The 27,220-nt window shown below is 41.7% G+C and overlaps 1 protein-coding gene across 2 annotated transcripts in view; it reads right to left on the bottom strand.

The window, feature by feature from the left end:
• Window positions 1-247: 247 nt before the first annotated feature.
• LOC126353958 (protein yellow-like) overlaps window positions 248-27,220 on the bottom strand; it is a 70,443-nt gene continuing 43,470 nt past the window's right edge. For both annotated transcript variants that reach the window (XM_050003261.1, XM_050003262.1), the window contains 4 exons: window positions 26,773-26,963; window positions 21,189-21,368; window positions 4,578-4,886; window positions 248-1,002 (listed from right to left, as the gene is read on the bottom strand). In XM_050003261.1, coding sequence (XP_049859218.1) covers window positions 682-1,002; window positions 4,578-4,886; window positions 21,189-21,368; window positions 26,773-26,963 — 1,001 coding nt within the window. In that variant the 3' untranslated portion in view covers window positions 248-681. The remainder of the gene's footprint in view (window positions 1,003-4,577; window positions 4,887-21,188; window positions 21,369-26,772; window positions 26,964-27,220) is intronic.

Genomic DNA, 27,220 nt, shown 5'->3' with positions numbered 1-27,220 from the left:
TTACTTCTGATATTTTGTCACGGTATCATTAATTTCTTTATATTTGGTATAGATCTCGCATATCACTTTGTTTACCGCCAAACATGACTTGCATTTTGTGCTATATACTGACATCAAATTCGTAGTCTGTAGTGTGCAACATATTCCAGGGAAGCTATCAACGTAGAAAATTCTAGTTAAATATTTTCCTAAAATGTTGAAATTGGAAAATGAACTGCCACCTTTGGAAAAAATATTACAGTGCATCTATAGATGTTACTTTTTTAATGAAGTAGATAGGTATTTTGAATACATTTTACAATACAGGAACATGCAAAGTAAACCTATGTCCCGTTTTGATCATAAATAATAAGAAAGAGGCATATCCCCATTAATTTTGTTTCCTTTCGTTCTTGATTGGTTCCATGTTTCACTCCTACCCTCCTCCTCCTCCCCCCTCTCTCTCTTCTCTCTCTCTCTCTCTCTCTCTCTCTCTCTCTCTCTCTCTCTCTCACTCTCTCTCTCTCTCACACACACACACACACACACACACTCTCGCACGCACACACATACACACACACACTCTTACAAAACAGAGGACTGACTAAATGTGTTTATTCTGGCATCATTTCAATTGGAAATACTGCGAGGATCGTTCAGGAGCGGCAGAAGAAGAGGTCCGTTGTTGACAGCGTAGTTTACCTAGCAGTGTAGATGGCTGATGTTGAGGGACATCACGCGGTAATTGACCGACTGCTGGTCGACGATGCCCTGGCCGAACTTGTTGTAGCGGTCGGTGACGACAAGCAACTTGTCGTCGGAGTGGAGGACCTTGACGCTGCTGAAGAACTGGAGGCGCTCGGTGTTCTGGGCGAGCTGCCGGAAGAACACCTGCATGTAGGGCTTCCTGGTGTCCCAGCAGTAGAGCGCCTCCTGCTCCGCGATGCCGAAGAACATCCGCCTCCCGGAGGCGTCGACGGCCAACGCACCCGCTGGGCCCGCCCTCTGCCCTGGCACCAGCGTCTGTCCAACACGCAGACGAAGGCAAATATTGCATCTTGTACGTGAATAGGCAAGTAAATAAGTAAAGCCACTTTACTTTTGCTCCATAAGTTTACAGCACTGACACAACCGTGACGTGCCTCACTGTTGATCTTGTGAATTAGCCGTGTTGGTTCAGTAAATAGCTCTGCCCGCAGTGATTTCAGTACATTTTACTACGACCATCTGTATGCACCATGGAAGATATGTGGGGAGTGATTCGTTTGCTTAACTCTAAAGGGACTAACACTACAGAGAGTATTCGTAGAATGCAGCTGTCCCAGTTAATGAAAATTTACCAATGGATAAATCGTTTTTAAAAGTGGACGCATATCTGCTAATGAAGAAATGCCGAACAAGTTATCCACGTCGAAACAAGTGAGCAGATGATTTGTGATGACCACCTTGCTAGAAATGATGACAGTGGTTATTAATTGAAGACTAGCCACTGTTCAGCATCTGCATTAGCCCATGAATCTCTAACCGAACGCAAAAGTTTGTGGCTCTTTATGTACGTCAACTGCCATACGATTACGAAAAGAAAAAAAATACTGGCGTAATTGGCTGCAGAGTGCTAATTCATTCCACAAACACGATAAGTTTCAAAATGTCGAACTTACATTTCAAGTACTTTTTGGAGGAAGGTAAACACTTTCTCATTCGCATAGTAACCGTCGAGGACACACAGGTCCGTTACTGCGAGACACAAATTGTCAGAGCATGGTGTGAAAACATCGCCTGCAGCAAAGATGTTAAAAAGACCAAACTTTTGCAGGAAACTTGATGACGAAAGCGGTTTTAGATATGAAACGTCCGCTGCATAGAGGTCAACAGCGAATAGTGACAGTTTGTGTTAGCTACTGTGATATGTGAAACCCAAAATAAAAAAGAATATGAGAGTGAAGCTTCCAAGAGGTGAGATTTCACTGCGGAGTAATGACCGCCTTCATAAAGCTAAAAGAAAATGATTCCCCGTATTCAACATCTGGGTTTTGAGCTGATGGAGCACCCGCCGTAAAGTCTTCATCTACTTTCCAGCTATTTGCTACTTTCTAGTGATAAAGGAGCACCTATATCAATCAGATTTTCATCTAATGACCAAGTTGTAAACTGCATAAATCCATGTGCACGGTCCTTCCAGGATGGACTTAGGAACCCTGTCAAAATATGGACGACCTGCACACAGTTTTAGGAAGATTCTGTGGAGAAATCATTTTACTTGCATAGATTCTATTAAAAGGTTTCCTTTTAAAAAATGCCTCTACTTTTTCAATTACCCTAGTATATCAATCTAACGGACTGAAAATGTTTTGTGATGTGGACAGTGTGTCCGTACGGTTACTTAATGTGACAGGGTGACCACTAATGAAGTCATTCAGTGAGATGAAGATAGTAGTGAGATACACCTCCTTTTGCCCAGTGCAGTTCAGAAACTCGACTTGGGGTGGACTCAACAAGTTGTTGTAAGTCGCCTGCAGAAAAGCTGAATTTCGATGTCTCTAAAGCCGTCCATAAATGCTAAAGTGTTGCTGGTGCAGGATTCTGTTCACGAACTGATCTCTTCATTATGTCCCATAAATGTTCGATGAGATTCATGTCGGACGAGCTGTTTAGCCAAATCATTCGCTCGAACTGTCCACAATCTTGCTACACGGCGCATTGTTAGCTATAAAAATTGCGTCTTTGTTTGGCAAGATGAAATCCATCAATTGCCACAAATGGTCTTTAAGTATCTGAACATAACCATTTCCAGTCAATGATCGGTTGAACTGGACAAGTGGACCAGTCCATTCCATGCGACGACAGCCTACAGCCCTACACCATTATGCAGCCACCAACAGCTTGTACAGTGCCTTGTTGAAAACTTGGATCCATGGCTTCGTGGACTCTGCGCCATACCCTGACCTTATCATCAGCTCTTACCAATTGAAATCGGAACTCGTCTGTCCAGGCCACGGTTTCCAGTAGTCTAGGGTCCAACCAACATGTTCACGAGCCGAGGAAAGGCGCTGCAGACGATGTCGTGCTCCTAGCAAAGGCACTTGCGCCGGTCGACTGCTGCCATAGCACATTTACGCCAGACATCGCCTTACTGTGCTAACGGATGCGTTCGTCGTGCGTCCCAAGTTGATTTCTGTGGTTATTTCCCTCAGTGTTACTCGTCTGTTAGCGCTGACAGCACTACGCCAACACCGCTGCTCTCGGTTGTTACATTAAGGCCGATGGCAACTGCGTAGCCCCTGGTGAGAGCTAATTCCTGATACCTGACAATCTCGGCACACTCCCGACACGGTGAATCACGGAATATTGCATTCCCTGACGATTTCTGACATGGAATGTCCCATGCGTCTAGCTCCAACTACCGTTCTGCGTTCAAAATCTTAAATCTCGTCGTGCGGACGTAACCACTTCGGCAAACTATTCACAAGAATTACCCGAGCGCATATGTCAGCCCTGCCAATGCATTGCCCTTTGATACATTGTGTGCTCTGTTCTACCGCCTTATGTATATGTGCACATCGCTATCCGATGACTTTTGTCACCTCAGTGTGCTAGGCCTGAGGTTTATCAAAGAAATTCATTTTACGTGGAATGACTACTATTTCTTTGCTCAATCCCCAACCTGGAGGACTAGGGACTTTTCTACCAGGCTAAACTTCCCTTAAGAGAGTTGCCTTTGCTATAACTAGATATCTCTGCTACACCAATTTCACACTACCAGTTAAAGCAGTGCTCCTTCATGGTTCACGCGTCAGTTCCGAAGGCCATGATCTTCCCCTTCTTTGCCCTTGAAGTCTCCACGGCGTCGCTAGCGAAAGGCACTCAGGAGCTACTACCAGCCGGATTGCGTGAACAAAGGCTTTGTTTTATTTTAACAAGCTGTTCCTCCTCCTCCTTTCCTTAGCGGGATCGGGGTAGACTATGACAAGGAAGGCGTAAGGCGGCAATTCAATATGTCTTTGTTGAATGATGGAATATCCCAAAACAAGGGGACTGATGAAGCTGCACTTTTAGAATGGAGAACATAAGAACTGCAAAGTTTGCCCTTAGATATCATCTTGTGCGAAGAAGAGATTGTTCGACTCATGAAGTTTGCAGGAAAACTGCGGCCGGTGCAGACTAATAGGCTAATCCCGGAAAAAGGAAGTAAGTAAGTAATTGAGATACAACACAAGTAATAACTTGGTTGCTATTACGGTGCGATTACAGATACCGCTAATGCAACATAGTGGTGTATATGCGTACTGAAAATCTAACGAATTAGACAAAGCGAATGTGAGTCAACCATCTTAACTGGCTGCGATACACAGATGGTATTCGTCAGGTGTGTCGCACGCAAATATTCATGAGTACTTCTGAGTGCCTGGAATTTGAGTTAGTTGTTCCGTGTACTGTTATATATTAATAGTGGAGGCTCAGCAGAACGAGTGATTTCACGTTTATGATTTGTGTGCAGTTAGGTTTCGAAACTTGTAGAGTACACAGAGGCAAGGAGGAGTCTTACTGCATGTGGTTTTAGCTTCATAACAACATATCAACACAGAGGGTAAAGATACCTCAACGGTGAGGTCCAGTATCTGTTCATCGGTGGCGTTCCTCAGCACGCGGGTGGGAACCTTGTTGAGGGTGTTGCTGGCGAAGGCCCAGGAGTAGAAGTTGCCGTCGGCGACTCCCAGGGCGAACAAGCCGTCCATGAGGTAGGAGCGCACGCCGCCGATGGTGGTGACGCCGAGCCCCGGCCTGGGGTAGTAGTACTCGCTGTAGACGCGGTGCGTCCGCCCGCTGGCCAGGTCCGTCACCGCGAGGGCGAACCCTGTCACGTCGGCCGAGTAGGCTACTCGCCTTCCGTCCTTCAGCACCTCCACCTGTCGAGCACAGTACCGAAAAGGCTGAATACTCGTCAAGACCGGTGTTTCTCATAAGAAATTATAGTTGGTATAACAAAACATGAGAATTTTTCATTACATATACATATACACAATTTGTTCGAGGAGCGTGTGCAGCGTGCATTTCTACTACTTGACACAAGTGCATCTGCCTCACCCTCTCATGTTTTGTAAGCAATATTTGTGGACCTGCCTCTAGGTCTGCTTGTCAGAGAAAGAGCTGCCATCTACTATATCAAATCAACGTACCACAAAAAGCAAGGGTGTCCATGGCGTGCCAAACTTCAAGTTTGCAGCGTGTGCGAGTCAAGAGCCGGTATGTCTCGGCTCTGCTTCATCCTTCTCGGAAATAAACGGAACAGCAAACATTTTATTGAGTACCGCGGTATCGCATTTTACGGTATTCCCAAGTCTCCTCAGTTCGGCAGAACCGTGCTGTCACCGCTGTATACCGTTCGCTGTTTTTTTATGCTGTGAAGGTCATTAGCACATCCAGTGGCTGATTGTACAAAAAGAAGCGGTCAAGTGATCTATTGTCACAGTTCTTTAAAACTGATCGGTAGCGACAGAAGAAAGGGACGATAATTCTCAGTACCTACGCACATCAAAAAAGTCTTGCATCACCCCAGTTCTATGAACTCCTGAAGATAGACGTTGACTGTGGATACTGTATCACAGACACAGTCCCTTTGACTGTTCAGAGATGTCACTAAACCCACCCAAAGATGTAAACAAACATGCATGAGCAGCACCTATTAGACGGAGGGGTTCCGACAGCCCATCAGTTCCCGACATTCCACCATGGCTCGTGTTGTCTGTAGTTCAACCATACCTAGACGGTCAATACTGCTGTTCGATCGCATCCGCATTGTTACTTTATGGCAGGAAGGCCTCTCACCAAGTGAAGTATCCAGGCATCACGGAGTGAATCAAAGCGATATTGTTTGAACATGGAGGAGATGCAAAGAGACACGAACTGTCGATGACATGCCTCGCTCAGGCCGGCCAAGGGCAGCGGATGACCGCTACCTACGGATTATGTGCTTTTGGTGCAGCCACAGGATGTCCTAATAAGACTCAAACGGTGTGCAATAGGTTCACTCCCGACGTCCATGGCGAAGTCCACCTTTGCAACCACGACACCATGAAGTGCGGTGCATATGGACCCAACAACAAGCCGAATGGACCGCTCAGGACTGGCATCACGTTCTCTTCACCGATAAGCGTCGCATATGCCTTCAACCAGACAATCGTTGGAGACGTGTTTGGAGGCAACCCGGTCAGGCTGAACGCCTTAGAAACACTGTCCAGCGGGTGCAGAAAGGTGGATTTTCCCTGCTGTTTTGGGATGGTATTATGTCGGGCCGAAGTACGCCGCTGGTGGACATGGAAGGCGCCGTAACCCTTGTACGATAGTGCAACCATATCGGCAGCTTACTGGCGAGGCAGTCGTCTTCATAGACGACAATTGGCGCCCCGATCGTGCACATCTTGTGAATGACTCCCTTCAGGATAACGACATCGCTCGACTAGAGTGGGCAGCTTGTTCTCCTGACATTAACCCTACAGAACATACCTGGGATAGGTTGAAAAGGGCTGTTTATGGACGACGTGAGGCCCCAACCATACTGAGGGATCTTCGCCGAATTGCCTTTGAGAAGTGGGACAATCTGGACCAACAGTGCCTTGATAAACTTGATGATAGTATGCCACGACGAATAGAGGAATGCATCAATGCAAGAGGACGTGCTACTGGGTATTAGAGGTACCGTTGTGTACAGTAATCTTGACCACCACCTCTGAAGGTCTCACTGTATTGTGGTACAACATGCAATGTGTAGTTTTCATGAGCAGTAAAAAGGACGAAAATGATTATATTGATCTCTATTCCAATTTTCTGCACAGGTTTCGGAACTTTTTTTGATGAGTGTATAATACAGTCGCATATTCGACAAGTAAAGCAAATGTGTTGTGAAACGACATTACAACACTACACGAAAAAATTTAGAGATATAGTTGACAACGAAAGATCAAAGAACTAGAACGATCGACAGATGGCAGAAGAGGTCCATATTTACTGCTGCAAAAGTCATAACAAGCTCTCTCACTGAGAAGCGAGTCCCAAATTATTCAGGGTTGGCAAAGAATTTCAGCTAGCGAACTGTGCCATGGAACGAGTACCATAGTGCTCAGACACTTCACATTTCCCCCCATCGCTACGCAACGCTGTATGAGTGCGAGGAGGGTGAAAAGGGGGAAACGGCGAACGCGTTGCATTTAAATGGCAATGCAGTCGTACTGCATACGACTTGGGTTCATGTTTCACATTTCTCCACAACATAGATCACAAGCAAAACAAATTTTGAGTATTGTTTGATTATTCCTGGCACGCTAAAGATATAATTTTTATCCGGTACAAACGGTCAGCATACAGACACACGCAGACAGCTGCACAGATTTTCGTATTCAGCTTGTTACGTAATCATGATTTATTTAGCTTCACAATCGAAAACATCTTTCACACGTATGTTGGTCGAAATATTGTTGCACTTTTGCAACCTCAATAAGGAGACGTGGAAATCCTACCTGAGGAAACAAATGTTATGGGCATTTCAAAAAACAAAGGGATTTGTCTTTAAAGCGGGAACTACGTTGTGGCTAAATCAGTAACGTCTGGATATGCGCAGAGGTACATTCAACTGAAACTGCAAACGGTCTCTGAAACATCTTCGAAACAGACGTGAGATTGACACTGTCTTCAAAAGTTTAGGAAACCATTTTTGTAAGTTTTTCAAGGCCACAATGAATACCTCAAACCTCACGGTTACGTTAACGCCAGTGAGCTTATGGAACTGCTGGAGTGCCCAACACAATGAGTCCTTCATACAAAGCGATTTTATGTTTAAACGCGTCCCAAACAAACCAGAAAGAAGATGTTTCTGAACTTGCAATGTCTTGCAATGACCCTAGCGGTCTCGCGGTCCCAGACTGTAGCGCCTAGAACCGCTCTGCCACTCTGGCCGGCTGTCTGCTTTTCAAAATACGAATGTTGCCGTTGCAAAAGCACTGACGGAAAACATTAAGGAACGTGTTTCAGTGACTGAAGCATTGTTATTGCAATTAATTCAAAAATTTGATCAAACAAGCCAAAAGCTTCAAAACTTAGACACAGTGGAAATAAATCAGAAACTTCAAAAGCTAGACACAACGGAACAAAATCAGAAACAAACACAGCAAAACTTCAAAAGTTAGTCACAATTGACGAAATTAAAGAAGGACGTGAGGATTTAACCGCTGAAATACACAAAATCGAATAGAAATATCAAAACTTGTCTCAAGACTTAAAAATACAAATTTGTGAGCATTTTCAGCCTATTTTTTGCGATATGAAGCAGCAATAAAAGAACTGCAGATCATTGTACACGAAAATCACAACACCTTGCAGGCTAAATTTGATTCTGTTGTATCTACCGATACGTTTGCGCAACTTGTAAAAATTCAGGAAAACTTAAATGACAAAGTAGATACGATTACGACACAAACAGATACTCTAAAACTTGGCTTAAGAAAACATACGGAGGAAATCAGCACATTATCGGAAAAGTAGCCGAACTTTCGGATCAGTTAACAAATGTATCTACTTAGGTAGATAATGATTTGAATGATGCAAGAGCGGTAGCGTTTACTGACACAGAGGAGTACGAGGAAATTAGAAAAAATAGACAGTCGGAAACAAATTAATACGCAACACAAAAGGGAAGTACAAGATAAGTTGGTACAGGTGATACAATAATTACATATTTCAGAAGATACTCTCGCTTCGACAAGGGAGGAGGGATTTAGAAATACGAAAAAGTCACGTGGTAACAATACGTGGAATTTCGGAGATCTTGAGTCGGCCGGGTGCTCCGAGCCTTGAGATGGAACCGCCGACACGATGTAACAATGCCCGATTTGCGACTCGCAGGCGCGATGACTTTTACTATAAGCTGCCCATCACATAGCGTAAATTTAAAAACATTCAAAAATGCTGGGAATGATACACGTCGAAAAGCTTGGCTTCATTTGTTTTCTCAATGTTTCGTCCTAATTCGTCATTAAAGCATAGATTAGAATTCATGTGTGGCCATTTAGAAAATGAACCAGCTGTAAGAAAGCGATGATCGGTTATTCGCGACTGTCACAGTGAAGGAGATTTTTTCACGCCTTTCTTTCTGCATATTTGTTTCAGTTCACACAAGATTGAATAAACTACAGTATTATAATGATGAAGCATTTAGAACTGTCTTAGTTTTCCAGCTCTGTAAAACAGTTTGAAGATATGTTACACAAGAATCAGTATCTGTCAAACCCGTACAGCCCCTCGGAATTTATTCGCATTTTCTTAATTAAATTGCCTGAACACGAAAGACATATTATTTTGGGTAGTAGTTGTAAAGATGATACCGAAGCTTTTCAGAAACTTTTGCAAGAACTGGAAACCCACACGGACAATCGCATGATGCGAAAACAGGAAGACAACAACAATTATAGGTCACATCCATCACAATTTAGTGACTACAGAAACAATAACCGTAACGACAAGTCTACCGTTATAATGCAAATCGTGACCAAAACAGACACCACCCCATATGTCAACCATTGGCAGAATAACAATAATTACACAGATAGAAAACATTTTACGTGGTAATGACCATGACAGAGACAACCGTAGAAACAGACAATGTGGGAACCAGAATAATTATTATCAAGGAAAACCAAATAACAAGAGTCCACCCCCTGATTACGATTCCGGGAGTAATTCTCCACCACTTAATCGACAAGAAAGAAACAACAGAAATTAAGGACAAGACAACAGACGCTAAAGTCATGACAACAGACCTGAATTTAATCAGAACTGGCGTGATTCAAATAGTGCAGGGCCCTCACGACAAGTTGAAATTGTAGAATTTAGACCTCCAAATCCCAGTAACGACGAGCGACAACAAAAGAGATCTTAAACAAAAACTCGCACCGCAGGTAGCGACATAACGCACTTAGGAGGCTGACGACGCAGCTGCTATGACTGTCAGTTGTGTGAAAATGGAAGACATTAGGGACATTTTACTCCAGCAACATGACATGAAACAAAACAATACTGCATATCCTGTAACTCACATCACAACAAATGACATAAGATTTATGCGCATTACTTGACTCTGGCAATCCTATTTCGGTAATTAGTGAAACACTTTTCAGTAAATGCAACAAATCGAACGATTGCCCTCACTTCCTTTACGTAAAATTAAATTACAAGGTGCGGTTTTCGGAAAAAAGTGTAGATGTACGCCAACAAACTAAATTACAATTATTTTCTCAAAGCCACAGATTTATGATGATTTTTCTTATTGTTCCATTATTATCGACGGGGATTATATTAAATGCAAACTTTTTGAATGAGTATAAAGCAATTTTGAACTTTCACGATGCAGAAATAAGTTCAGAGAAAGAAGGTAAGTCAATAACTTTGAAATTTGAAGATTGGCTTTCAAACCATGACGAGGAAATCAATCGGCTTTACCTTTTGTCAGATCACAGTTATAAACTTTCGACGAAATTTGACACTAATGATCACTTTGTAAGTATTGACAAGGATGGCATAGATGACGTATGGGATACTAACGTTTTAAGTCATGAAAAATTTCAAACATTTGAGAACTGTAATGACACTGATAGGCAGAACCATTTTGACATCTTACAATCACATTCCAAAGTATTTACTCACAAAACAGGAACAATTAAAGGATTTTAGTACACATTCCGTCTTCGTGAGCATACAAAATTTTGCGGCAGACCATATGTTATCCTGGCACATTATACGGACCGTTTCAGAACGGAAATACAATCTATGATTGTCTTTCTACGTTCTTCTGGAAAGTAAAACACATTTCGGTAATGGTTTTTGTGGAATGGTTACAATGAGACAGTTATTTTCGTAACACAACACTATGTTACAGTTCAGTACTTTCAAGGTCATAGCGATGAACGAAATAACTACGACATTCATATGCAAAGCACTTTACTTATGTGTATGTATGATTTCTGGAGAACGTTCTCTATGAACGACGATAACTACGACACTTGGCACATTTTTACAGTTAAGTGATGACAGAAACTTTTTTACAGCAGGAAGTACAGTTTAGCGCTACATGAGACGTATTTGAAACATTATTGGAAATATTTTTGAACTACAATGATACAGAGAAGGTTTTCGGTGATACATTTCATTCCGCAGTTTTAATCTATAAGATCTGAGGTATCATTACACTATCCTTCAAGGGGGTATGCCAACATATTGTACCATGCATATGGCAAGCTCGAGAAGCCCTAGCTTATATGGTATTTTCTTATACAGTTTTACATATCGGTACTATATTTCTCTAACGCAGAATTACACAGCTATCTGGTCACTGAACAGAGAAAAACGAGCATTTTTAACTATGTCACTGACAGATGTCTACATAATTAAGCAGTTGGATCACTTTGCATTTATGAAATTGTACTTTGCTGCATTTTGTGAACTGTACAGTTATATTTTCGGAACCATTGTGATACTGAGAGAGCTTTGAGTAACGTATATTGTAAGGGATCACGATTTTTGAAGTACTTTTGATGTAGGTAACACAATTTAAACAAGCAGAGAGGATTTTAAGAGGTTTTGAGATTATTGAAGGAAGCTACAACGATTTTGAGATTTTATTGATGTGTTATGATGATATTATTACGACGACGATGTGTATTATGATGTTGTGATATGGCTATGATCAATAAGGCGATGCTATATGAACAAAACGATTATGCTACGTGTTTATTATAATGAAATATTGAAGAAGTATCAACGAATATGTATATATGTAATGAGGCAATGAATAATGAGTAGGGGTTTGAGACTCTGGTTTGTGGAAAAGAATGTTGGAATCCAAGAATTGTAGTTTAAGAGTTACGAAAATTGAGTATATATGTAAATGTGAGTACCAGAATGCTGACGGAATTTTAGGACACTTTTATTGATGAGATTTCGTTTCTACACACTTCTCCTGTAATTTTCAACCTGTGAATTTTTTTTATTTGTATGCAACTGTCATTGTAGCTGCAACTACTGTCATAAATATTTCGGTAAAGAGTATATGTGACCTTGACGAAATACTCTGCTGTGCTGCACTGTGCGCTACTCGCCTTGAAATATACACATTGTTTTGTTTCCTTTGAACTTTGGCCGGCCGCGGTGGTCTCGCGGTTCTAGGGTCTCAGTCCGGAGCCGCGGGACTGCTACGGTCGCAGGTTCGAATCCTGCCTCGGGCATGGATGTGTGTGATATCCTTAGGTTAGTAGGGTTTAAGTAGTTCTAAGTTCTAGGGGACTGATGACCTAAGATGTTAAGTCCCATAGGGCTCAGAGCCAGTTGAACCGTTTGAACCTTTGAACTTTACTGGTGCTGCTTGAGCCTCTTTTAAGCTCGCCGCACTCCTGCAAGCTTTCGCATAGCTGTAGGAAAGAAGGCCGTTGACCTCGCTATTGACATTTCTTTGCAGAACACACCACAAATGTAACTTACACTACTACTTGTAAACATATGATTACTCTTCGGTGTTTGAGCTATTTACTTAAATGCTTATGAATTGATGAGAAATATTCTTAAGTTTACACACCCGATTATGGCAAGTAGCTCTCTACGAGAGTTGAGAGAACTTCTACTGACTTATGAAATACCACATGGCTGCTGAATGACCTTTTTATACTTTGCTTTGTACAAGTGTGCTTATATTATTTGATATCTGGTTTCTAGCTCCACTGCTAATGTGAACACTTTTTGTCAACAGATCCATTAAATAATAATTTTATGACCCACATTCTTGAGAAAGAGCACTAGGAAGGAAATAACAATGAGTAGGAGAAGGGACTAGTAACAGAAACTGCATACATAATTTTCTTTACAAAAACTTTTTTTTTGAATAAGTTGTTGTGGTGTACCACTTTCGTGTTAAGATGTGACATAGAACCATTGCATTTCACATGAGAGATAGTATAGATTTTGTTCCTTGTGCTGACACTTTGCTTAGTTGTGATGATCACAGATGCACATTTGCTATTGTAAGCTTACACATGTATTTCCCTTATCTGCATTGGTGTCGTTACTGTAGTATTTTTTCTGCTTGTGCTTTGTCAAGTTTATGTGTAAGTCATTGCATTTGCTGCTGATATTTGTCAGGCAACATTCTACTGAATTTTACTTTGTATTACTACGCTAAGCCAGTTTTACCACTGTATTATTTTTGTTTGCTGCATATTGCCTTATATTATTTGTCATGTTGCATTAGCTTTGCTAATTTAGATATGCTGCTTCTTGCTTTGTCAATTTACATTTTTGTCATTGTTGTTTGTGTTAATTTTTTGTTCTGTTACATTGCCTCGTTCTCTAGTTATGTATCTTAGTTCAGTAGATTGAAGTTGGCCTAAGAGGGGGTATGCTCCATAAGAAAATGATTTTGGGTGAGGTGGGAAGAAATGCATTGAGAAGTTATAGAGAAAAGGTCTGGCAAAAGAGTATTGTATAATGAGGAACAATTACTTTGAAAGAGTAAATGAACAGATATAAGTAGGATATAGTGACAACAGGTTTAGGTAGGATTTTCTTCGAAACGAATGATGAGGTAAGAAAAATAAGGAAGTATGATCACTGGTTGAAAGTATAAATACATGTAGCATGCTTAGACAGGATTTTTGTGGAAAGAAATGTTGAAGTAAGAGAGGTCTGCGAGAGTTCAAAGAAGTTTTGGTTGGAAAGGAAGTAGTTTTGGCTGTAAGTAAAGGAGGTATAAGCATGAAGTATATTATTAAAAAGAAAAAAATTAAAAAGAGGTATAAAATGCGCACCAGAAGTACTGCAATGTAAAATGTTACACTTACAGTTTGCCACATTTGCACTTGAGGACAGATCCTATTCTTTCCTTATGTGTTATTTCTGTATGTTTATGTGAACCTAGCGTCTGGGTGTTCCTCCTATCCCTTTGTGTTTTTCTGATAAGATAAATTTGTTAGAATTTTATTCCTTATAATATTACGCTGCATTCACTATGATGAGGAATACTGTTGACCTCAAACATAATCACTGTTTTTGTACCATGTTCTTTACTTTAGGAAGATGTTTAGACATTATTTATTCTGTTACGTTTTCTTTTAATATTCATGTGTCAAGTTAATGTTTCTACTGACATTCTCATATTTCGTTTACTTACTTATGTCATAATTCCCGTAATACTCATGTATATGCTTATTTCTATTCCTTTTGTAAAGCCTGTATTACTACAAATGTTATTTGTATTATCATGTTCTTTACTGTGGTTATGTTTTCTTTACGTTTGTAATTGTATTCTTAAGCTGTAAGACTGTAATTGTATATACACAAGTTCTCCAAGTGAGGTAAATAGTAAGAATTCTTTTTACTGCACACATTTGTCTGTTGCTCATACTATATGTATCAAATCTCAGAGATTATATGGCTGTGTTAGTGCTATCACACGTGTTGATAACTCAACGAGGGACTGGTTAAAAGCATTGCTGGTTGTAAAGACACTGCAAAAAAAAAAAAAAAAATAATGAGTGCACAAGTGGTGGCTCAGGGTCTTGTAATATTCATCCGTAATATGCATCAGTACTGACTGCACAATGGTGGCTCATGGACTAGCTACATTATCGTCAAGACTCTTCAATTGTGAATGTGCACCCACACAGTTGCAATGGAAGGACTACAGTGGGTCTCCTCGGTGGTGATCCACCAGTGCTACTAATATTCTTCAAGACCTCGAGTGATACTGCTGTGGGTCTGCTCGGTGGTGGCCTATTACCAATCTTATGATACCATTTCAAAAGTTCAAGTCACGAGTAAGGCTAACTTTCTGTACTGCACAACTTACTTGTGCACTTTCATATACTGCTCAGCCTATGTGCGTAAATCTGGAGTAGACTTCTCTTTGACCTATTTATTAAACTGCCTTAGGAACTGTGAGGAGAATTTTTACTTTATTGACCAATAGCATATTACTTAACCTTTGTGTGCATCTGCTCTATTTGATATTTTAATATAAATTTAACAACTTAGTGTTGACCACTACCCAAAACTCTTCTTAAAATTTTTTGAGGGGCGCAGGGGGGCTATATAAGTAGCCTGTTTGTATGCTGGCAGTGCTATAGACCGTGTTAATATCGCTGATAGCGCTGTGCAACCTTTGCAAGAGATTCTGTGGTTGGACGTACTAGCAGTTAGCGAGTGGATAGGGAAGTGTGTGGACATGATATTCTTAGTGAAGACTGTGTGTTGGCAGGACATGCATTGTAAAGTGAGGTAACATGATGTGTTTATAAGAAGATACATAAGGAAATGTATGAGGATTGATGTATGGTTGGCAATGTTTGAGCTGTGGAATTATTGACAACATTATAATTTTTTGGAACTGGATGTCCCATGAATCAGGTAAATTTTTCTAAATATATTGTTTGCTCTTCAACAAAGTCTTTCTTAATACTTATGTTTTTGGATAGGGTCCGCCTTTAGCAAAACACAATTTAGTTTTTTACCCAAACATGTTTCACTGCAGTTGCAGCATCTTCAGTGGGCTTTTATTTTTCATCTGTTCTTTGCTGTTTGTATACACGTAGCTATTAGTTTTTAAATCGTAATTAGATATTGGTGAAAACACATAAATTACGAATTCATACCTTTTTAACACATCTGGTATAAACTAATATTATTAATTTGGAATAAGTGGAGACTGTCTCTCAGGAAGGCGTCAAGTGAATTTTTAACTGCTTTTTTGAGTAGGTATGTTTTTAGCTTATATTTCGAGGATTTTGGGATTACAATATTCAATCTCGCTACGACAACTCTGTGTTCACTAATCGCTATATCGGTTTTGATGCTCATTATTAACTCAGGATTAGTTGTTGCTACAGGTCAAATGTGTTTTCACAACTGCTTACTATTCGCTTGGGCTCATGAACTAACTGCTCGAAATAATTTTCAGAGAATGCGTTTAGCACAATTTCGGACGATATTTTATGATTACCTCCGGAATTAAACATGTATTTTTTCCAACTTATCGATGGTAAACTAAAGTCACCATCGACTATTATCGTATGAGTCGGGTATGTGTTTGAAATTAAACTCAAGTTTTCTTTGAACCTCTCAGCAACTGTATCATCTGAACTGCGAGGTCGGTAGAAGGATCCAATTATTATTTTACTCCGGTTGCCAACAATGACCTCTGTCCATACTTACTCACAGGAAGTATCCACTTCAATTTCGCGACAAGTTAAGCTACTTGCGACAGCAACAAACACGTCACCGCCAACCGTGTTTATCCCATCTTTTCGGAACACGATTAGGTTCTTTGCAAAAATTTCGGCTTTGCTTATATCCGGCTTTGGCGAGCTTTCAGTGCCTATAACGATTGGACCATCAGTGCTTTCTATTAGCACTTGGAGCTCTGGTACTTTCCCAGTTTACAACTGTTTTACCAGTGGTTCCTGTATCTACGTTCTTCCTGTGTTCAGCCTGCACCCTTTGTGACTGAAGCCCTTGAGTTTTTCCGAGACCCTCTAACCTAATAAACCGCCCAGTCCACGCCACACAGCCCGTGCTACCCGTGTAGCCGCCTCCTGCATATAGTGGACACCTGACCTATTCAGAGGAACCCGAAACCTAACCACCCTTTGACTCAGGTCGAGGAATCTGCAGCCTATACGGTCACAGAACCATCTGAGTCTCTGATTCAGACCCGTCACTCGGCTCTGTACCAGAGGTCCTGTCGACTATGCAGCAAATGGTCAGCTCTGCTTTCATCTTGCAAGCAGGACTGGCAGTCTTTACCAGTTCTGTTAGCCGCTCGAAACCAGAGCGAATCTCTTTTGACCCAAAGTGACACACATCATTGGTACCGACTTGAGCAACCACCCGCAGTTGGCTGCACCATGTGCTCTTAATGGCATCCGGGAGGACCCTTTCCACATCTGGAATGACTCCACCCTGTATGCACACGGAGTGCACCTTTGTTCTCTTACCCTCCTTGTCTGACAAGTCCCTAAGGGGCCCATAACGCGCCTAATGTTGGAGCTCTCAACTACCAACAATCCCACCCTCTGTGATTGCCTGGGTCTTGCAGGCTGAGTGGTTTCCTCTGTAACAGGACAGGTGACAGCATCTGGCTGAGCCACACTGTCAGCCACAGACAGCACCTGGAACCTGTTTGTCAGACAAACCGGGGAGGCCTTACATACGGCCGCCTGGGAAGTCTTTCGCCGCCTGCTTCGCCCCGGGGCGACCTCCCACTCTACCACAGGTGAAGAGTCGGTCTCAGTGCGAGCAGTAACTGGGTTTGCCACCAATAAGGACCGATCGGAGGACTCTGACGTGCTGGACGTCCGTTGGATCCCCACAGCTGGCCCACAACAGTGGCGCCCATCCACAGCAGCCTCAAGCTGTGTAACCGAAGCCATCACAGCCTGAAGCTGAGAGCGAAGTGTCACCAACTCGGCTCGCATCCGCACACAACAATCGCAGTCCCTGTCCATACTAAAAAGTCTGTTGAAAACCAAACTATTCAGATAAACGGACTATCGGCACATGCTGCGCAACTCTACTGTAGACCCTGACTAAAACGCACGAACTGTGTCTAATAATTCGCAGATATTCACAAACCTAGCTACCGAAGCACTAACGTGAAACTAAATAATTTGCCCCTGATTAGGAACTTGTATTATGTCGCAAGATCGGTTTACCTTCTGACGCAAACGAAATGCGAGAACTGTGGATATTAGATGTTAAATTTGCATGCAAAAACACAAGACACTAAACTATTAAAGTATACATATGATGCAACAAAATACGCTCCTGGTTAGGAACTCGTAAATGACACAAAAGCGTTTACTTATCTGCTGCTGCGTTATTTCGCGTATTAGGTCACGCATGTCTAATGCAAAGATACAGTTCTGTAACTCATAATCGATTGCGGACCTTGAAGGCGAACACTGATCTCTATCCTAAGTGGATGTAGATATTTGATCTCAGAGCATACAACTTCGACATGTCTGCAGATTCTGCATAGTCGCCATGTGGCAATTAGGCAAAAGAAATTCCACCGGTCCCTACGTGATAAGAAATTATTTAGTTATTTTTAGTAGTCTTCATCAGATGAATAGTCTTCTATCAAAAGACGATCAGCAAAAGTTGAATCTTTCTTCCTTAATCTCCATCTTCTTCCATGTTCAGATAACTTAAGTGCCACAGTTCTCCCGGACTGAGCAATATATACATACTTTTCACACTGCTTGCATGTGATTTTATACACATCCTCTGTGCCAAATATTTAGTTTTGTCTTTACTATTAAATAAAAGTTGAGTATGATGTTGGTATTATAAACTGCAGGTCTGCAGTTGCGATGATTTAACTTTTTTCTAAGGTTATCTGGAATGTTGCCAATATATGGAATTCTGCAACAGGCTTTATAGCTACTGACTGACTGCTGTAGACCAGTGTACAGAGGAGTTGTAGTTTTACGCCTTTTTTTGGTAGTATATTATCAGTCAGAGAAGAGCTATAGCAATTGGTGGAACCGACTTGATGGTCTGTAGTTCTGTTTGAAAGGCTTATTCAGGTTATTGAGCAGATATGGGCGGTGCACCATCGAGTGGAAAGATACATGTTTGTGGCTGTATGGATGCTGGGAGTTTGCAGAGATTACCGAAATCGTAGCTATGTTTTTCCTGTAAACGCATTGATACCACTTCAAGCGCCGCTTAGCTCTGATTTCAGAAATGTGTCGCTTATGAGCAGCTGCTCGACCACTGTACCGCTTCCTTTATAACTTGTTACGCAGAGTCATTGTGCTAGCTGGACTGTTGGTAGTACTGTAGAAGTCGAGTGGTTCATCACTGTGAATACATGCAGTTTGTTTTCAAGCACCTTCCTCCGTAATATTCGACGGTTCCAATCCACCAGTTCATGAGGTTCTTTTAGTCTTGTTCCAGCTGTAGTTGTCCCTTTGGGTTTCTGCAGCACAATCGCAGTTGTCGATTTGGGCAGCTGTAGAAGGGTTCACAGGTCACCAATGGATTTTTATGTGACATCCAATGGTTAGTCCACGCTCGAAAAGTTAGTGAGCTCTCCTGGACGGTCCTGTCTGCTCTTACTGCTTCTCTCTAACGACAACACAGTATGCTTTCATACTGGCGGGTCCATCTCGCGACATCTAGTGGTGAGTTCCGCGTAACAGATGGGTGCCCTGACACTTTTCATCATGCAATATAAGTAATAAATTAGAAGATGTGTCTGAATTTTATTTGTCTCGTATTCGTGAAATTCTAGAGAAATATCATCAAGGAACAACAAAATGTTCAAATATGTGTGAAATATTATGGGACTTACTGCTGAGGTCATCAGTCCCTAAGCTTACACACTACTTAGCTCAAATTATCCTAAGGTCAAACACACACACCCATGCCCGAGGGAGGACACGAACCTCCGCCGGGACCAGCCACACAAAGAAAAAAGAAAAGCGGGTGACCGCTCACCGGTAAACGAGAACGCCTTGCGACTGCGACCAAGGAACTTTTTAAGCATAGTTGAATGTTCTCGAAAAATAAGCCGGACTCTGGTAAAGTTGGTCGCCTGCAGCAAGAAAAGAAGCGGAAGAAATCGTCGTTTTGTTGCAAACAATACTGTGATGAACTATGTGCTCTTCCATTACTTGAAACCTAGCATATTGACTAACGAAATGTAACATTGACGAAACGTAACGTTTTACATCACTGTAAAGTTTTGTTAAAGCCAGTTAACAAACAAGCAGATACAGCAACGGTGATAATTTAGCGCGACAGTGATTTTCATTGCACTTGAACATGACTCGCAACATCAAATGCGCATGACATTGGCCGATGCGGGAACAGATTCCCACCCACCCTTGGTTTTTCAACTCGGCGCTTATAAGAAAAGAAACTGCTACTATTGACAGACTTAGATCACATGGATGCTAATAACAAGAGACATTTATTAAAATTAATAAACCATCTGATTTGTGATTCCTGGCTTACTCAAGAGGGCAATATGCATACAGTGACAATATGTGATAAATCCAATCATCCAAGAACAGTAACACTTGCAATGCTCCAAAACTTAAGTTCTCTTAGAGTACCACGTAGTTCCGTTGATAGATCTGTTGCTAAATGCAGTTGCCATTTTATCCACCTTTATAAAAGGAAACTTGCGATGTTTTCTTTATGTTTCATTATTTTTATATACAATTATATATTATGCTAAAACTTCGTTTCTATTGCAATGGTGCAGTTAGAATAACGAACTTTGTAGACTTCTTATTATGTTTTCCAATGGATCCTGACAAATGTCTGTATCATTATTTGACATTACTGTACGTCGGGAAGTGGCCTTTGCCTGAAACCATTAAAAGAAGATAATATAAAAGAAATTTGAAAATCGTCGACACAGCATAGCATAGCCGTAACTGGCGAAATACGCGTCACTCCACGAACAGTAAGCGCACTACTGGCATGAATTCTACAGAAAAAGTATCTTTATCGCTGTGAACATAAGACTTTCTTGTGCAAGATGAACCAAAAGATACAACACAAAGGATATACTACACTGCAATGACTGTCTTGTTAAGAAGTACAATGCATGTCCAAAGGACCGGGCACTGCGGCGACTGCAGCCATCATGAAATATACGGACAACCATCAGCTGTTTTATGGAATGACAACAATGAAAACTGTACCGGATATGGACTCGAGACCGCATTTCCCACTTTTCGCGAGCGGTCGCCTTAAGCGTTTGGCTATCCGTGGACGACTCACGGCCAGACCCAAATTTCCAACGTCATCGTTCATGCGTTACAGCCTGCATGCATGGATGTCCGAAGGAACATTGTTGTACATCTTAACAGGCACTGCAATATCGTATTTAACCGCCGATACCAGTTAACAGCTTTCAATTAAAATGCCCCCCCCCCCCCCCGCCTTTCCCTTACGAGGATTACTTAATGTGTACGATGTGACACTTGAACGATATTTGGTAATTTGGGTCTAACTATGAGTGTAAATTTTCAATTCCATCATTCCATTATGCAGCTGATAGTTGTCCGTCTTGGACAATATATTTCGTGTAAAATATATGCTACGGACGCACAAGGTTACCACTACGATACCACCAGTTCAGTAATTAATCGTCGCCTTACCTCGATGGCGATGTACAGGGAATTGCAGGCCTCCTTGTCGATCTTTGTCGTATTGAGGATTGTTGCAGACGGAACGTCGAGTGTCACAATTTTTGGAGGACACAGTTTCTGGAACGTTGACGCTATGTCCACCACCCCTGAGTCTATCAGGTACACGGTATTGTGGTCAGATGGAACTCTCTGGAAAAGTCATTTCATTACATACAAGCGGAAGAAAAATGAAATAAAACTGTGTGTGTGTGTGTGTGTGTGTGTGTGTGTGTGTGTGTGTGTGTGTGTGTGTGTGTGCGTGTGTTTTCAGCTCACAAAACTATTTTTACACTCTGTCATTTTCTGGAACCTCTTCTTCGGCCTGAAAAGTTTTGTTCATTTTTATCCCACCATCTGTCTGACGATATTGTAAGGTCTAAAGACAATGTATGTGTTGCTCTTACTACAATGCAAAGTATGTTTTGTAAGCCGTCATTTCAAAATTAAATAACTTAAAATTAATTCTCCCTTGTCGAAACAATGTGGGTACCAAATACTATCAGATTAAATGTTATTCATTAGCTGAATTTCACACTGTTCAGTCATAAATATCGCAAACGTAATAAATGGCTAGGAAAGGCACAACTTCTGATATTTGAATTCTTTGGAAGGATTTTAAAATTAAATGTGTAGTTACCGTAGGATGTGACCGAAAATGGGCAGTGCAATAATATTTCCTTGATGACGTGTGACGGTTACCTCTTCAGTAAAACCCATCATGAATGAAATTGTCTCTATTTGGGAGCCTCACATTTTGAACTGTATTAGGTTGATGTATAAGTTCGTTGCGTTTTCCATAATATTAATAAACACAACAGACACACATAACAGATACTTTAGTCAACAGTAATATATTCACCTTCACTGTTTACAACAGTCTGCCAACACTGGCGTAATTTTTCAATTCCACAATCGAAAAAATCACCTGCGTTTGAGGTAAGAAAATCGTCAAGCCAATTTCGGAGCGCATTTTCATCCAGAAAGGAAATTCTTTGAAGGTTGTTTCGATAGAGGGTGGAATAAGAGAAAATGTAAGGCCGCAGAATCAGGTGAATAATGTAAGCGTTTTTTGTCAGTCTAGCAGAATGCGAACAGGCGTAATCGCGGAGTAGCATCTTTCTGATCATTGTTCTCGAACTGCGTCTGTGAGACGTCTCAGTTGTGGACAACGAATGTCAATTGTGATGGTTACACCTCGAGGAAGCCACTAGTAATGTACCACACAGTCACTGTTCCAACAGATGGGTAACATTGTCTCTTGTGGAGCGCGCAGGTCTATTAGGCAGTTTTGGGTTTGTTTGGGTTGAACTATTCCTTTCTTTTCCTTATGTCAGCATAAAGATATCATTTCTCGTCAACAGTAACTACACAGGAAAGGAATGGTCGGTGTTGTTCACCAGCCAATTAATGACGAGCAAACAGAAGTGCACAAATGGCCACACACTTACTTTTGTGGTTTCGGCTTACAGGAAGTGGTAACCATACACCCGATTTTTGAACCTCCCCCAACGCATACGAATGTCGTACGATGGTGGAATGATCACAGATTATCACATTTGCCAGTTCTAGAGTACAATGAAGTGGATCATTGTCGATTAAAGCTTTTAAACGTTCTTCATCAAATCACGAAGCACTTCCTGAACGTGGCGAGTCTCTATTCTCAGAATCATCCTTCTTGAAACGGGGAAACCATTTTCCTGCCGTGCTCTGGCCATTATCACCATAGACAGAGCAAATGTTTCTGACTGCCTCCTCTGCTGTCTCTCCTCCATTGAACTCAAGTTTGTCGGAAATGTTCCAGTTTATCCACTTGGCACTCTATTTTGTAGCGTCCACAGCTCCGCTCAGTATCTCCAAATGACAAAATGACAATGTGAAAACAAAAATTGCAACAGTCAATTACACATCCAAAAGTCACTCAAGAGATGAACCTACGGCAACAGGAATACCAACATGCAAAAGAAAATCACAACGAACTTACGCACCAAACTAAGAATTTTTCAGTGTCCGACGTCAGTCATCGCCAATCTTTTAAATTTGTGAATACGAATTAGGGCGAGCCAAGACAACAAATTCCAGACTCTTCCAGGAGGAGTCCTGGATTTATGAACTCATATGAAATCGAGATTATCAGCGTGTTGTCGTGAAAGAATCTGAAAATAATTGATTGCTTTTACTGACAATGAGGCAATTTTGTGGTTGTATCAGACGAAATAGCTGCTTGGCGCGAGCTGTTGCCGCACAGAAGACGTGCTCAGCTGTGTGTGGCGTCATGTTCCAGTAATTGCTTCCTCGAAAAGTTGCTTCGTAGTCGACGTTTATTACCACCACCTTAACGTTTTGCACCTGCAGTTCCATTGAAGCAAACAGTAAGGCCGCGTCAGGTATTGCCGCAACACGATAATGTTCGTACACGTGCCGACAACATCAGAAAAGCAGGTACCTTCCTCCCGCCAGTCTCCCCTCCGTCTCTACCCACTATGCCACCTCCCTCCCCTCCCCCCACCCACCACACACACAATAGCTAACGTACCTCACGCATAGAGTAAGAATATCTTTGGAGTTAGCGTTCAGATCTGCACAACACAGTTTCTGGCGCCAACATACATTTCCTCTAAAGACACATGAAAGGTGCTACGTAGGTGCTCTGTAGATATTGTATGTCGTTACATCTTAGTACAGACAGATATAGACACTGATGTACTCAGCACATTCATTTCATAGGCATCTTAGAAATCAGCATTCGATTTCTGAAATGCACTTGGTTTAAAGTTTTGTAGAGGTAAATGCGAGGGCATTTCGCTTCTCTGCGACAAGTGTCACAGCCCAAATGTCACAATTTATTTTACTATACGAAAGGAAGCACAAGTTTTTAGTTTCATACTGCACTTCATAAAATTTATGAGTTTCTTTCACAATACACCACGCGTCTGATAGCGACATCAAATGTTTATAGATTAATGTTATAAAATAATTATTTATTTACTAAAATTCGGTGAGATGGATCAATTAGCAGTGGAGTCGTAGTGGGCAGGCGTCAAAAGGCCTATGCGAACGGAGCGTAGAAAACGAGGGGAAATTAGTTGGGTCGCGGTGTCACGTTGTGCTGTTTGTTATCAGCGGCGATTACGCTGCTAGATTCGACCACAGAGTATTCTGCCATTGAATTAAATTTACGTAAATAATCGTGAACTCTTATTGCGTTTTCTGTGCTGCAACAATAAGTTTCTCAGGGAAATTACATTGAGGTATTCTGGAATCGTTGAATACAAATTGATTCATACCACAACAGTTAAAGCCAGGACTAAATGAATAAGTTAACATGCATATGCAGATATTGTGATTCTTGGTACCTTAATATATACAGATTTCAGTGCGTTGGTTGTTTTTCTCTGTCTCTAACAGTCTTTCCGCAAGCACTTCGTATAATTTATTGCCTGATGTTTCCTGCACAGTCGTGGCTATACCACTAAGTGGACTATGCCTGTCAGTATAGACCAATGTTTTGCGTCCACGTGCCCACACTATTGACTTGCTCTTCCACATGTACATGAAGGTACTAACCATCCTAAAACACAACACTCATAATAGCTATAATTATTAGCCTGCAAATGAAGCAAGTACTGATGTAATGCTGTTCAGTACACTGTCCTCAGTTACCAATAAAGATATCTGCTGTTATATTCCTAACACCCTGTACGTCGACATCTTGTCACTGAATGTAATTTGCAGCTTATCACTTTGCATGATAGAACATTATTGACAATGACAATGGCCACAGAAGCATACATTTATATGTAGAATATTGTCTACTTTAGCACTGAAAGCACTGTAAGAACTGAGTCGAAACAAGGCCCCGGGAGTAGACAACATTCCATTAGAACTACTGACAGACTTGGGAGAGCCATTCCTGACAAAACTCTACCATCTGGCGAGCAAGATGTATGAGACAGGTGAAATACCCTCAGACTTCAAGAGGAATATAATAATTCCAATCTCAAAGAAAAGAGGTGTTGACAGATGTGAAAATTACCGTACTATCAGTTTAATAAGTCACAGCTGCAAAATACTCACGCTAATTCTTTCCAAATGAATGGAAAAACTGGTAGAAGCCGATCTCAAGGGAAGATCAGTTTGGAATCCGCACAAATATTGGAACACGTGAGTCAGTACTGACCCTACAACTAGGAAAGGCAAACCTGCTTTTCTAGCATTTGTAGACTCAGAGAAAGCTTTTCACTCGAATACTCTCTTCCAAATTATGAGGTGTCAGGGGTAAATTACAGGGAGCGAAAGGCTATTTACAATTTGTACACAAACCAGATGGCAGTTATAAGAATCTAGAGAAGCAGTGGTTGGGAAGGGAGTGAGACAGGCTTGTAGCCTCTCCCCGATGTTATTCAGTCTGTGTATTGAGCAAGCAGTAAAGGAAAAAAAAGAAAAATTCGGAGTAGGTATTAAAATCCATGGAAAAGAAAAAAACTTTGAGATTCGCCAATGACATTGTAATTCTGCCAGAGACAGCAAAGGACTTGCAAGGGCAGTTGAACGGAATGGACTGTGTCTTGAAAGGAGGATATAAGATGAACATCAACGAAAGCAAAACTAGGATAATGGAATGTAGTCGAATTAAATCGAATGGTGCTGCGGGAATTAGATTAGGAAGTGAGACACTTAATGCAGTAAAGGAGTTTTCCTATTTGGGGAGCAAAGTAACTGACGATGGTCGAAGTAGAAAGGATATATAATGTTGACTGGCAATGCCAAGGAAAGAGTATCTGAAGAATAGAATTTTGTTAACATCGAGTGTAGATGTAAGTGTCAGGAAGTCGCTTCTGAAAGAATTTGTAATGAGTGTAGCCATGTATGGAAGTGAAACGTGGACGACAGATAATTTAGACAAGAAGAGAATAGAATCTTTGGAAATGTGGTGCTTCAGAAGTATGCTGAAGAATAGATGGGTAGATCACATAACAAATGAGGAGGTGTTGAATAGAATTGGGGAGAAGAGGAGTTTGTGCCACAACTTAACTACAAGAAGGGTTTGGTTGGTAGGACATGTTCTGAGGCATCAAGGGATCACAAATTTAGTATTTGAGGGCAGTGTGGAGGGTAAAAATCATAGTGGTAGACCAAGAAATGAATACACTAAGCAGATTCAAAAGGATGTAGGTTGCAGTAGGTACTGGGTGATGAAGAAACTTGCACAGGATAGAGTAGCGTAAAGAGCTGCATCAAACCAGTCTCAGGTCTGAAGACCAGAACAACATCATCTATTTTAGCAACTTTTAAACATTAATACTTCAAGTTCTCGGTGTGCGGTGAGAGCTAAGATAATGAGTAGGATAAATTTTTGTTGTAGACCACATATTACCCCACAGCTATTGGACAAAAGCGTTCAATAATGGGCAGTAGCTTTTGTAACACTTACGCCCAGAAGACACATTGGGTCGAAACACGTGAGGAATTTTGAACCACAAATTGAACCCAGTGACTACAGCACAACTCTAGGAAGAAGAAGGGCACGGAAGGGCCGGAAAAGAGCGCGACTCACCGTCGACCTGAAGACGGAGACCATCTGCGTGGCGCAGTCGGTGAGCGCCTGCGCGCTGGTCGCGTGCGCCTCCCAGCTGGGGAACGGCGTCAGGGGCGGGTCCAGCGGCCGCGAGCCGCTCACCACGCTGAACGAGGCCGGCGCGCCCGTCCTGAACAGCGGCGTCGTCACGTAGACGCCCTCGCCGACAACTGCCAACAGCGAAAACAGACCAGGCTGGCACTCCCGCTCGTGTGTATCACTTAACAGCCGGAGAACACGGCAGCTCAGGTGAACCGACCTCATCATTTCTGCTCTGTGTAACAGGTGCGGAGGTACTTACCATTACGACACCCAATGAAAACTGGACAGTGACAGAGTGCATGGAAATTATTGAGTTAAATTCGGGAGTTCCGTGTATGATAAGCATGCCACCGTGCAGCGTGCGTAGAACTGTTGTAACAGAATT

The sequence above is a fragment of the Schistocerca gregaria genome, chromosome 3 (assembly GCF_023897955.1).
Source record: "Schistocerca gregaria isolate iqSchGreg1 chromosome 3, iqSchGreg1.2, whole genome shotgun sequence".
NCBI classification, from domain to species: domain Eukaryota; kingdom Metazoa; phylum Arthropoda; class Insecta; order Orthoptera; family Acrididae; genus Schistocerca; species Schistocerca gregaria.
Note: the sequence above shows the minus strand (reverse complement) of the source record. Positions and strands in the feature narration are given on the sequence as shown.